At 40.5% G+C, this 13,037-nt stretch overlaps 2 protein-coding genes across 5 annotated transcripts; one reads left to right on the forward strand and one right to left on the reverse strand.

Annotated features, from left to right (window-relative positions):
* Positions 1-216: 216 nt before the first annotated feature.
* LOC110971657 (60S ribosomal protein L22) lies at positions 217-4,991 on the forward strand. 2 transcript variants are annotated; one of them, XM_022222047.2, is made up of 4 exons: positions 217-318; positions 829-939; positions 1,212-1,336; positions 4,792-4,991. In XM_022222047.2, exons 1-4 carry the CDS (start codon positions 307-309, stop codon positions 4,934-4,936), a joined length of 393 nt encoding a protein of 130 aa, XP_022077739.1. In that variant the 5' UTR covers positions 217-306; the 3' UTR covers positions 4,937-4,991. The 2 variants fall into 2 exon arrangements, with proteins under 2 accessions (XP_022077739.1, XP_022077741.1); XM_022222049.2 differs by having other exon boundaries at positions 242-318; positions 832-939.
* A 213-nt stretch (positions 4,992-5,204) lies between these two features.
* On the reverse strand, positions 5,205-12,369 carry LOC127534450 (regulator of telomere elongation helicase 1-like). Of its 3 annotated transcripts, XM_051949660.1 has the most exons (9): positions 12,021-12,369; positions 11,330-11,528; positions 8,871-8,964; positions 8,238-8,319; positions 7,731-7,802; positions 7,353-7,434; positions 7,102-7,234; positions 5,942-6,055; positions 5,205-5,714 (listed from the first exon to the last, which is right to left on the reverse strand). In XM_051949660.1, the coding sequence occupies exons 1-9, from the start codon at positions 12,120-12,122 to the stop codon at positions 5,627-5,629; spliced, it is 966 nt and encodes a 321-aa protein (XP_051805620.1). In that variant the 5' UTR covers positions 12,123-12,369; the 3' UTR covers positions 5,205-5,626. The 3 variants fall into 3 exon arrangements, 2 of the variants coding, with proteins under 2 accessions (XP_051805620.1, XP_051805621.1); XR_007942640.1 differs by lacking the exon at positions 5,942-6,055 and having other exon boundaries at positions 7,102-7,194; XM_051949661.1 differs by lacking the exon at positions 5,942-6,055.
* Positions 12,370-13,037: the final 668 nt, after the last annotated feature.

Raw genomic sequence — 13,037 nt, forward strand, 5'->3', positions numbered from 1 at the left:
AAAACCTTTTACAGCTCACAAGCTGAAGCAATTCACACATTATCAACTATCTTTCTGACTAAACCAAGATAAAAAGTGAAAAATTGCCTGATTCCTCTACATGGAACATGATTGATCAATTTAATCAATATTCAACACTTTTACAAATCTGTCAAATTGAAGACGTTTAGGTGGGGCTTTCGGTAAATTCTGTTTATGAATCCATCTTAGATCAATGGATTCGATCGATGATTCGGTGTTTGATGTTTCTTTTCTTTTTTTACGCATGCGCAGACCTCGTTCTTCCTTTCTGCTCGGTTTCCCGTCATGGCGCCTATTGTAAGCAATATCACGTTTTTTACAGTGCCGTAAAACTGCATATTCTGCTGTGTGAAAGTCAAACAAAAATGAGTACGATAAAATAACTGCCTTGTTGCAGCCGTCCGGGTCTAAAACCAGCGTTCTGGTTTCCTTTAGAAGTGCTTTTATGAACACGGGCGGCTGATTTTTTTTTTCTGTGGCCTTTAGCTGCTAGCTGGCTAACGGTGGCGGTGTCGGTAGAGACTGGCTACAACGGTAGTTTGTTTGACAAATGATATAGTTTTAGAAGAAGTTGACATCTAAAGAGATTACATAGTTAGCTTGTCATGTTGGTTGTTTTGTAGCTCCGAAACCTGAACGTCAACGTTAGATGGACTGGGGCACATTTTCTTGAGGTTTTTTTAGCCATTTTGCAAAGGAGCTCTGGCTAAAAACACATTGCTGCCGGATATAGAGACGGGTTGTGGTTTTTAAGTGTTGTGTCGTGTTTTCTCTGTTCCGTCACATAAATGTTTCATCTTTCATTAGCAGAAGAAGCAGAACACCGGCAAAGGTGGTAAGAAGAAGAAGCAGGTCCTGAAATTCACACTGGACTGCACCCATCCTGTTGAAGATGGTATCATGGATGCTGCAAACTTTGTAAGTCCGCTAATTAGAGATTAATGTGTCTTAATCTACCACAATTTCAGTACAGTCAAACGTAACAGTTGCTTTAGGCACACAGAAATGAATGTCATCTGTACAGGGACTTTCTGCATGTGCCACTTCATTACACCGTCGGTGTGTGTTATCCTTTTGCCTCTTTTTCGTTCTCTGTGATTTGCCACAAACTACCCATATTCAGGCAGAGCGTTATGCCTTTGCTGCATGGGCTTGTTAGAGTGATATTTCTCCAAATGTGTTGCTTACAGGAGCAGTTTCTGCAGGAGCGCATCAAGGTGAACGGGAAAGCCGGCAACCTGGGTGGTGGTGTTGTTTCCATCGAGAGGAGCAAAAGCAAGATAACCGTTTCCTCTGAGGTGCCCTTCTCCAAAAGGTAAAAGTACAGCCACCTTTTATTCTGTTGCAAGTTTGTTGGATTTAAATGCTTTTAAAAACGAGGACACACAAGCTCGGCCTAGTCTCAAAGTTCTGAGAATTGCTATGAGTTTGGAGGGAAGTGATGCATTCAGGGGGCTGCTCGGTGGTTAGCATTATCGCCTTGCAGCTAGAAAATCCCTGGTTCATGTCCCAGCCTTCCCAGGATCTTTCTGCATGGAGTTTGCATGTTCTCTCTGTGCATGCGTGGGTTTTCTCCAGGTACAAAAACATGCTGAGGTTAATTGGTAACACTAAATTGTCCATAGGTGTGAATGTGAGCATGACTGTTTGTCTTTATATGTAGCCCTGTGATAGACTGGTGACCTGTCCAGGATGTCCCCTACCTGACCCTCACCCTAAGTCAGCTGCGATAGACTCCAGCCCTGCTGTGATCCTAATGAGGATTGACTGTATAGATAAAGAATGGATGGATGATACATTCAGTGTCACAGAATAGACTTGTACAACTACATATAATTTCCACTGATATTTGTATGCAGTCTATTTCAAAACATCCTATAATCGAGATCAGGAAAAACGCACAATAATGTAGGTGTAATTAGAGCACAGCACAGTGTAGCCAACGTTAGCACTGCTCAATACTGCTTGAAACCAGATATGAGATTTTAGGGCTGGACCCAAATATCTGAATATTCAGTCGTTACGGTGGTATCCAAATATTTAATTTGAGGTCAGAATATTCGGGTCTCACTATTTTGGTATTCAGAGTATTTTGGTGAACTATGGTTATTGGCTGCATTATCATGTAGTTCCTAGCTGACATATGAGCCACAGCAAAGTTTGATGCCACATGAGGCTTGCGAGCCGTACATTCAGTACCACTTTTCTAAATTAACAAATAGTTGGGACTATGCTATTATATGATCAGGCTGCACAGCTGATACATCATGTATATTGGCTTTGCTTTTGAGTACCACGTGACCAGACAAAAGACTAAAGATGACTTAATTGGTGTTTAGTCACTGTTATGTTTTATGCAAGACTGAAAACTGTGGAGCAAGACGGTTCATAATGCGGCCCAAATCCAAATTGCAGCAAAATAAAATGACAAAAGTTGTCCAAAAAATCACCCAACAGCCAATCAACAATGGGTTCAGCCGTTGCTGATAACTGATTTTTTTTTTTTTGTCCCAACCATGGTGTGTTTTATGAAAATCTGACACACTGTCTCATTACCCATGGTTGTGATGTACACACACACACACACACACACACACACGTTTGTTTTTCTATACCGGTGGGGACTTACCATTGACTCCCATTCATATCTAACTCCTAACCCTTACCTTAACCATCACCAAATCAATGCCTAACCCTAAACACACGTTTATGCACTTTTACATTTTTTATTAACAACAATATGGCCAAGAAAACGGTGTTGCCACCCGTGGGGACCTCATTTTAGGTCCCCACCGTAAGACAAGTCCCCACCTTTATAGCAAATAGTCAGGTCAAAGTCCCCACCGGTATAGCAGAAACAAGTACACACACACACACACACACAATCATCAAAACATCAGTGATTACTGGAACCTTCTTTATTATGTAGTTCATACACATCTTTACTCTATTTTTCAGTTTAATAGCATTTGCCATAATTGTATCATCTTTTATTTTTATTATATCACACTCCAAAAATATTACACTACACAAGTGAATTGCAGCTCAGTCAGATTCAGGTCAGGTGGTTCACTTTGCCATTGCAGAATATTCCACGTATTTGCCTTTAAAAAAGTCTTTGGTTTCTTTTGCAGTATGCTTCAGGACATTGTCCATCTGCACTGTGAAGCAGACAGTATTGCCCAAAACCGTAAAGAATTCATCCTGATGCTTTTGTCCACAGTCACATCATCAATAAATATAAGAGAACCAGTCCTATTGACAATCATACATGGCCACTCCATTATAGTGCCACCACCATGCTTCACTGATGAGGTGTCTGCTTTGAATCTTGAGCAGTTCCTTTCCTTCTCCAGACTCTTCACCTCCCATCATGCTGCTATATGTTGATCTTTGTCTCATCTGTCCATAGGATGGTCCAGAACTACTCAGGCTCTTTTAGAAGTTTTATGGCAAACTCTAATCTTGCCCTCCTGTTTTGAGGCTCATCAATGGTTTACTGATACACCTTGTAGTGAAAGCTCTGTAACCACTCTGGTGAAGTCTTCTTTTAATTGTTGACTTTTACCTCCTGGACAGTGTTCTTGATCTGGCCAACTGTGGAAGGTTTCTTCTGTCATCCACAAACTTGTTTTCCGTGGTCTTCCGGGTCTTTTGGTGTTGCCGAGCTTATCAGTGTGTTCGTTCTTTTTAAGAATGTACCAAACAGTTGATTTGGCCACCCCTAATATTTTGTTAAATCTCTGATGGGTTTGTTTTGATTTTCAGCCTGATGATGGTTTGCTTCACTGATAGTGATGCTCTTTGGACTTCATATTGAGAGTTGAATCTCCCGATTCTGAATGCAAATCCCACACTTGAAATGAACTCTAGACCTTTTATCTGCTCCTTGCAAATGAAATAATGAGGGAATAACACACACCTGGTCCTGGAAAAGCTCAGCAACCAGTTGTCCAATTACTTTTGATACCTTAAAAAGGTGGAGGACACATCTAAAATGTGTTGCAGTTCCTCCACCGTTGACCTGATTTGGACGTAAATACCCTCAAATTAAACCTGAAATTCTGCACTTAAAGCAAATCTCAACTGTTTCATTTCAAATCCATTGTGTTGGTGTACAGAGCTGAAATGCTGAAAAGTCTGTAAATGTCCAAACAGTTTTGCAGCTGACTGTCTGTTGCTAGAGAAGTAATCCTAAAAAAAATATGAGGAGTTTAAAAATATGATACAAGCTGAAAGAAATACATCTGCTGCAGCCAAAGCAGAAATGAAATCTGGCAAAACAGAATGTGTACAGATAAGTGTCCTATTCAAGATTCTGTTTAATTATGATTGTGCAACGCAAGATTGTTCACCAAAATAACAGTCCCTTCATGCTAGTCACAAAAAGATTAATTTAAGGAGTAATCAAAACAAAACAATTTTCATGATGAAGTGGAAAAGATGAATCCAGTATCTTACATTCAATGTCATTCTTTTGTCATGTAAGAAAATTTAGCTTTTTCCTTTTAGCTGCAAGCCTGACAGTGATAAATGGTTTTAGGAGCAAGTAAAGAATGAATATTAAAAACATATTCAAACCACTAAGTAGGTTTACTGCACATCTTATAAGGTCAATATTGGTGTATGTGTTGGTATTTATTTAATATAGGCTCAGAAACAGCTCTGTTTCCAGGATACCAGGGAAACCTAAGTGCCACTATCCATATCTCTTTTTAAGAGACTAATCTGGAAGTGATCTGACGCTGTGTTTCATGTCCTGTTTTGCAGATACTTGAAGTATCTGACCAAGAAGTACCTGAAGAAGAACAATCTTCGTGACTGGCTGCGTGTTGTGGCCAATACCAAGGAGAGTTATGAGCTTCGCTACTTTCAGATCAATCAGGACGAAGAGGAGGAGGAAGATGAAGATTAAACTGGCAATCCATCTGGTTTTGTACATTTTAAATAAATGTTGTTTACAGTTTCAATCTGGTCTTGAGTGATTTCTTACAGATTCCTGTCAGTCACATGGCTTGCTGGTTAGCTGTCTGATGTGATGATAGGTAAAGAAACATTAGTGTTAACATCTTCAAAGAGGGGCTGCACAGCGGAGTAGTGGTTAGCACTTTCGCCTTGCAGCAAGAAGATCCCGGTTCGAATCCCGGGGTGGGCCTGGGATCGTTCTGCATATAGTTTGTGGGTTTTCTCCGGGTACTCCGGCTTCCTCCCACAGTCCAATTGGTTAATTGATGACTCTAAATTGCCCGTAGGTGTGATTGTGAGTGTGCTTGTCTGTCTGTATATGTAGCCCTGTGACAGATCGGCGACCTGTCCAGGGTGTCCCCTGCCTTCGCTCAAGTCAGCTGGGATAGGCTCCAGCACCCCCCGCGACCCTAATGAGGATAAAGCGGTATATAGAGGATGGATGGATCTTCAAAGAGACACAGGAAAAATCTGTAACCAACTAAAAATCAGTCAAAACAGTGTTGCAGCAACATTCAAGAGGAACAGAACAAGCGATAGTACCACTAATCAGAGCCACAGTGGCCGCCCTCCTGAAATTACACCATGAACAGAGCCCATCTTACACAATCTTGCTCTGAAAAGGAGACAGCAAAGTGCTTCAGGTTTGAGACAAGACAATTCTGACTATTCTGCATATAAACTTACCAACAGTGTTGCCTAAGGATGCCATGTTTTCAGGAACAAACCTGTCACAGAAAGTAGTAAATATGATTAGTTTGTATTATAGTAACATATTGAAGTAAGCACTGTAGAGGCATGAATGTAAATACTACACATAAGAGGAGAGACCTAAAGCTCAACCACAAATGGGTTAAGCAGCATAACAATGAGCCAAAGCTCATAGCTCCGAGTGGCCCAAAAAGAACTAAAGTAAGGTTTCTCTCTCTCTAATACTAACTAGTTCAATACCAACCTCCGATCAAATGCTGAACTTAAGTGCACTCCATCAGGGCCTCGATCAATGATGCTAACAAAGATCTGGTCCCGCTCGATCACGTGGCTATTCTCCAGAGACACTGGGAATTCTCTAAAAAAAAAAAAATCATTAATAAAGAAATAAAAACACTCTGGGATCAAGATCAACAAAAGAAGAATAACAAATAAAGACAACAGGACATATAAACATGTAACGGTTTTAGTCCTGGTCTCCAAATTGCAGTGAGAAAAACATGTCTCCTTTTCACTTAAGTTACACCTGAGAGTAACTTGTAAAATAGGAGACTGTACTCAAAATGTACAGAGAGGGATAACAGACGGGGACATTTTTAACAGTTCTGTATGTAGAGTACAGCTGATGGATATTCCTCCACAACCTGATTCTCAAAGATGTCCTAGTTAGTTCTTTCAAAACAATCCTGGAGCTGCAAGGAAGCTCCTTCAGGTCATGCTTTACAGTTGAGGTTTTCTTCTGAGGGGGATGTATGCTGGGGTTAAGAGCATGGACAAGTGATGTGACTGTGGAGCTGATAATAATCCACGTAGAGCCCGGTGACCTGGCTGTTTCCACGGGTATGTTTTCTGAGTGCAGAAACTCACCAGTCTGCTTAGCTGCAGGTGGGATTCGCAACACTAAAATAAAAACTGGGCACTGAAAAAAGGAGAGCAAATCTCACCTGTTTACCTTGCACTTTGTACTGACCACATAGCAGAGCAAATAAAATTTCATAGTCAGGAAAATATCGCACATAAGGAGCGCTACTTGCTCTGGTCTTCACACCGTCACAAGAAAAGAATGAATGTCTTCATTTTTATCTGGAACACTCTTCCCACTGAAGACAAGCAAATAAGAACTCTACTCTTAGCAGTGTGGATGGCTGACTGTGAGCTTCCTGACTGTCACAGACGGTGGGAAAGTCGGGATTACATATCACCTGTGGTTATCATCTGAACTCAGAAAATCATAGTTCTAACTCTTAATTGATTTATAATTTTAGAAGTGACCGAACACGTGAGTGAAAACAGTAACAGTAGTTTACAGTGTTGAGCTGTGTTTGTTTCAGAATTTCTACTCAGACCATTTAGAGTTCAAACTGCATCGGGGTATAAAGCTGCTTTTAAATGAAGACAACTTACATCCTCATCTCAGAGGTGAATGAGGACAGGGGAGAGAGGGTACCACTGGTCAGGATGATGCAGCGAACGCCTTGATTCACGAGATCCTGCATGCTGAATCCAGGAGAGAAGCACCAGTAACTAAGGATGTTCCCTACAATGTGCAGAGAAATGGATCATTCATTTAACCAGTACTGGCAAGTCCGTCACAGGCATTAAACAAAGCCTTGTGAATACTATAATCATGCATGTCATAGGCTTTGCACTCTTGCCTTGTTTTTTTGATGAAGATGGAGCCCATACATCACTGCTCTGCTTTTTGGTGTGATAGCTGGTGTCTCGATGGATGTGAACCTGATGCAGACAAACAGGTGATAACTGATGCTACTGTCCATTAATGCACTGAAAGTAAATGAATCACCAACTACTGTGATCATAAATCAATATTTTCAGCTACTTTACAATCAAATGTCAAATATTTGCTGGTTTCATCTCCTGTAATTTGAAGATGCCTACTTGGTCTGTAGGAAGTTTGCACGAACATTTTTGACTGCTTATTTATATTTCATGGACTAAATGCATAACTGTTTAATTGACAGGAAAATAATTGTTATAGCTGCAATTGCATATAGTTTGTAATGAAAGCGCACCTTAAAATGAGTTGTGTTGGATTGCATCTGCTGTTCTCTTTCTTTTTCTGATGGTTCACCACAGAACACTACCTAAAAGACCACAAAAGAAAAGAAGAATTACTGAAGCTGCAGTTAACGGATAATTATATAATTGCTGCTTATACAAATATTCATAACATTTCTCAAAAAAGGTGGAACAAGAAGATCAATATCAATCTTGTAAAACGTTTTGTGAACAGTTTGTTGTTTTTAGAAAAGGTTACATGCTGGAGAGATTTTTTAAGATACAGCAGCCACCTCTTCTGGGCAGTATGCCTTGATTAAGTGCTTTTTACCAGACATGGCGTATAAACATAGCTTTTAGCTTTAGTTTCTGCACAAAGATATAAAGTACTAAACCTAACACTCTCATTATGCCAAGAAATGTAGACAATCTGGGTGTGTGCCTGCATTTAAGACAATTCAGCTAACATGGCAAGAAAAACGCTGACCTGAATTTACCGCAGCATGAATGTTGCAACTTACCTTCACATGGTTGCTTTCCTGCCTCATGACGTCTGGGTTGATACACAGCTGCTCTCTGGATCCCAGCACACACACTTTTGGCCTGGAGCAAGGCGAGTTTTAGAAAACAGTTTAAACATCTGTTAGAAAAGCAATCGATATGTAATCCTATGTAATAAGCCTCATAGGGAATACATATTTCCTGTAAATGTTACACTACATGCAATGTTTTTCAGAATAACTAGTAATCTGTAACCTATTAGATTTCAAAAGTAACCTTCCCAACATTGCTGATGCGTGGATTTGCCAGAAAAAGCCTAAAATTCTGCTCATCAGGGGTGTATATCACAAAAAGGACCTGCACTGAGAAAAGGTTTGAATAAGACTTCAGATTGAGAACTAAAAACTATCATTACAAACATGACATCAATAACAGTGCTGTGTCTATGTATCTTTTAATGACTTTGAATTTCACTTAGATATCCAAATATCAGCAGTGTTCTAAAGTTATACAATTACACCCTAATAACATTAAAATGAAGGAGAATTTAGCCTGAAATTTGTTTTACCCTGTCCATGTTACACATCAACAATCAACATGCATAATTAAAAAATATCTGTAAGATCTTGTACTGTCTGGAAATACAAGTTTACCTGTATGAGCTGCTCTTTAACTCATTGATAACCTGCGCGAGCTGCGAGTGTGTCCGAGATGCGTATATAATCTTGGGAACATCAGTGTAGTAGGCTGCGGAACAATAAGAACAGACACATCACATCATGTTAAAGAAGCACAACAGCCTAGTTAGTGATGTAGTGATACTGGATCAGTTGCTCTTTCTCTCTAAAATGTATAAAAGGATGAATGAAAATGCTGTCCATGTGATATTGGTACAGGGTTACAGGCTTTTCTATTAAACTGGACCTTCAACAGCAGCTGCCTCACAGTCCATCATGTTTTTTTTCCCTTGTAAATCTGCTTCAGAAGTCATATTTTGCCGCCCCATTCTGTAGGACAGGGGTGTCAAACTCATTCTAGATCAGGGGCCGCATACAGACCAGTTTGATGACAAGTGGGCCGGAGTAGTAAAATCACAGTATAATAACCCAGACCTGCCAACCTTGGCGAAATATTTTGAGTACCACTTAATCTCACACACGCACGCGCAAACACGCACGAAATCACGCACGCGCGCACACACACACAGCTCGCGCTCATGTCGATAGGAAAAAAAACTCTCGGTGCTTATTTCCCCGATATGACATCATATTTTCAACATGAAAGTAACGTTATTAACAGTACATATTTGCCAAAAGACACACACGTACACTCACGCGTGCACGCACACGCACACACACACACCATTTTACCGTTTTAACCGCCAGCTGCCGGGCACAGGGAACGGGGAGAGAGGCGGAGGGAGGCAGAGGACAGGAGAGAGCGGGCCAACAAGGGTTCGGCAGACTTGTTATTCTCCGCTACTCTATGATGATGGGTTGAAATTGCACCACTACACTGCTGCATCGTGATGTCAGGCATGAGTATTGCACGTCCACATTTCTAACAGCACTCACAGATGTCTGCAGCTTTTTGAGTAGTTTAATGAGGCGGAGCATACCAGCGTACTTTGATGTCAAATTGCATACCTGCTACGCAAAATGCGTACAGGTTGGCAGGTCTGATAACCTATAAATCACTGCAAAAGTCCCTAAAACTCTCCTCATACATACCACTCTTGTCATTTAAAAAGGAAAATCAGCCAGAGAAACACTTTAGGACCACTGCACCTGTTTTTAACAGTCACTTTTAGCCTTTCTATTTTCAAAAAGTCTTTGTGTACTTTGCTTTTGTAATACTGTCTGATTTGCTGTATATGTAGCATGTTGTTCATCTTGTTGTGTGCTGCCTCTTGACCAGGTCGTTATCGAAAACTAGTTCTCAACTAACAACTAGTCCAGATCTAGAAGTTATTTTAAACTTACAGTTTTACAAACATACAGTCTGCAGTTAATGTCTTCTCTGTACTTTTCACACTTTGTAAAGTCGTCCCGTGTGCCAGATTGGACCCTCTTACAGGCCGGTTTTGGCCCATGGGTCGTATGTTTGACAACCCTGCTGTACAACTTGTCTGGTTGCACCACACTATCATTCTGTCATAGAGGAAAAAAGGCTCTGGTTTGTTTGTATTTCTTTAAACCAATCACAGTCATTGCTGTTGGGGATAAGTGAAGGATGTGTCTGGCTTTGGTGTTCCCTCAAATAATCACAACTGTAATTGTTGCGGAATATTTGCATGCAAAGGGACCAATACTGTGATTAGAAGGATGCCTTACTGCATGATTCAAATCCACAGCAAAACTTTGTTTTATTTTTAGTTCAGTAGGTTGCAGTCCAGAGCATGCTGTTGTTTACAATTAATAATCGTCTAATGAAAGGCTTACACCCACAACCTACATCCAGTGAGTCAGACTGCCACTTCTGTAACTCCAAACTTTCTAGACCATAAGCAAAATGACATTCTGCTGTTAGTGACAAGAGTGAACACAAGCATTTGAGTAACTGAGGACCCAGTGGGTTCTTTTTTCCAGTGTTAATGTAATATTAGCACATTGTGCAGCTAATGTGACTAATGTGATTGGTAGCTTTGATTGCACACACACAGGTCGGAGATATAAGGAAACTGTAAAGCTAAAGGACATTTAGAGATGGTCGAAACTAGAAGACTGATTCGGACAAAGTACAAACAAGTAGTGTGTGGGTTACTGTGCTTCATGTTGCACTTCTGTGTGACCTCAACTCTGCTGACATTTAAATTCATTTTCATTGATTTTGCAACCTATGCTCAAATAAACTGCACTTTAACAAATCCCAATTCCCAGCAGTAGCTTTTAGGATTTTTAAGCAAAACGGCCTGTCGAGAACAGCCCTAAACACAGGAGTTACACATGCATGTTAAAATGACCAATCTTTGCAGTATTTTGAGCTGAAAGATCCAAAAACGGACAAAGTGGGGACATGAAACACATGCATTACTTTCCAGAGACTAATATGTGTAGACTCATTGGGTGTGCTGAAGGCGAGTCAATGTGCAGAAGATACAATACAAACATACTTGGTTTGTCACCGTTCGTAGCAGCTGTACCCCAGGAGGACAGCGGTGTGTTTGGGAACATCTCCTCTCCACCCAGTCTCTGTGCTATCTTTCTGGCAGAGATGCTGTCCTTGAAGCGGTCCCTCCAGGCAAGAGTGGCACAAAGCAGGCACAGGGTTTTACCCGTTCCTGTTGGACTCTCCAGAACCCCATTTACTTTCTAGAGCAAACAAGCAGAGAGTTATACTGACTTCATCTTTTTGAGAGTTTTTGCCATATTGTAAAAAAAATTTAAACATTTATTAGTAAAATAAAAGTTCTTACTTTAGCCAAGTCAGAATTAAGTCTTTTACGTTGTACATTTGTCTGTCAGTTGTTTCCTATGACGGTCCTGATGACTAGCAGTACAAAAAAATGATGTAACCCTGTTTGTTCTGACAACTATTAGACTTTAGTTCAAATTTTAATACAGATTAGCACATTTTTATTTAAACCCTAACTAGAGACACACAAACTTTGAAAAGACACACGATGATTCTGGTTTGCCACAGATTGACATACACACACTTAACTCTCCATACACTTTTACAAATGGTTTCGCTACAACACTCCCATACCAGTATTCACAGTTTAGTGGAACTCCCGTTAAACTTGCACAACGGCAAAATTAAGGTTATCCATCTTGTTTTCGTTAGCAGCTACAGGTACTTACATTCTGAAGACATTCAATCACTTTCTTCATGTATTCCTTCTGACAGTCATACGGAGGGAAGGGGAAATTCACCGTCACTCCACTCAGAGTCAATGAAGTCATGGTGTTAGCTTAAGGGAGCAGTAGCATCAAGTAACGTTGCTGAAGTTCAAACTGCCGTACTCCCGGAACGCCCTTTAAACTTTGGACCGACTCTCACTTTTTAGAAACCTACAACCGGGTGCCTGCCGGTGAAAGTCTCAGCTAACATTGTCTCCTTTAATTGTTGTGGGAAGTTGTCCACGCAGAGCAAGACCCCACTGCTTCGCGCCAGCTGTCTGCTTTCACTCCACCGCACATGCGCACTGTGGTGCCGACGGCTGATGCGTCAGCGTGCTGCGTTCAAGGACTCGCAGAAATTTAACACAAGATGATTTTAAATGTTGCAGGAAAAAAAAAGTCTACGGAAAAATGTAGCTAACTGAAACTAATACAAGTCAGAAAAAGGGCATTACCTTCTACAACACACCTGACAGTAAGAACAAAATTATTGTGTAGCTATTTCTTTTCTTAGAAATCTCGTTTTTGCAAACCGTTTGAAAAAATATCTGTATTCCGTCAGTTTATGGAGTAACAGGAGTGCCACAATAAAATATAAATAAATAAATATTTCTACATTAGCTTTGATCAGGCTACAACTGAGCAGCTAGCTCGGTTAGCATCCCTAACATTAAAGCTAATATTTACTGGATGCTAACTCTCTTCTCTGGTCAACACACACAGAAATAAACTCCATCGACATCTGCAGCAGGGACGCCTGGTATAAATGGGCTAACAGGACGAAGCCCTCCCAGGCCAACACAAAAAAGATGAGAAAATTATTTTTCAAATAACTTACAACAGATTATTTTAAGTTTAGGTGAAAACAAAGGTAGCAACAGCACCAATCAGTCAAAAGAAAAACAGAATATCTCTAAATGGGCTTATTTTTTACAGCCCCAGCAGATACAGTCCGCTTTCATTCATTTCGTTCTTGTA

Source organism: Acanthochromis polyacanthus, chromosome 6, assembly GCF_021347895.1.
Source record: "Acanthochromis polyacanthus isolate Apoly-LR-REF ecotype Palm Island chromosome 6, KAUST_Apoly_ChrSc, whole genome shotgun sequence".
Classification (NCBI taxonomy): domain Eukaryota; kingdom Metazoa; phylum Chordata; class Actinopteri; family Pomacentridae; genus Acanthochromis; species Acanthochromis polyacanthus.

What these genes read in the sequence shown, in the direction of transcription:
- LOC110971657 (XM_022222047.2), top strand. An exon ending in TCATGGATGCTGCAAACTTT is followed by an intron (nt 940 to 1,211) that starts GTAAGTCCGCTA and finishes TGTTGCTTACAG; the next exon opens with GAGCAGTTTCTGCAGGAGCG. An exon ending in GAGGTGCCCTTCTCCAAAAG is followed by an intron (nt 1,337 to 4,791) that starts GTAAAAGTACAG and finishes CCTGTTTTGCAG; the next exon opens with ATACTTGAAGTATCTGACCA.
- LOC127534450 (XM_051949660.1), bottom strand. Translation starts at nt 12,122, where the DNA reads ATGACTTCATTGACTCTGAGTGGAGTGACGGTGAATTTCCCCTTCCCT. An exon ending in TACGAACGGTGACAAACCAA is followed by an intron (nt 8,965 to 11,329) that starts GTATGTTTGTAT and finishes ATTGTTCCGCAG; the next exon opens with CCTACTACACTGATGTTCCC. An exon ending in ATCTTCATCAAAAAAACAAG is followed by an intron (nt 7,235 to 7,352) that starts GCAAGAGTGCAA and finishes TGCACATTGTAG; the next exon opens with GGAACATCCTTAGTTACTGG.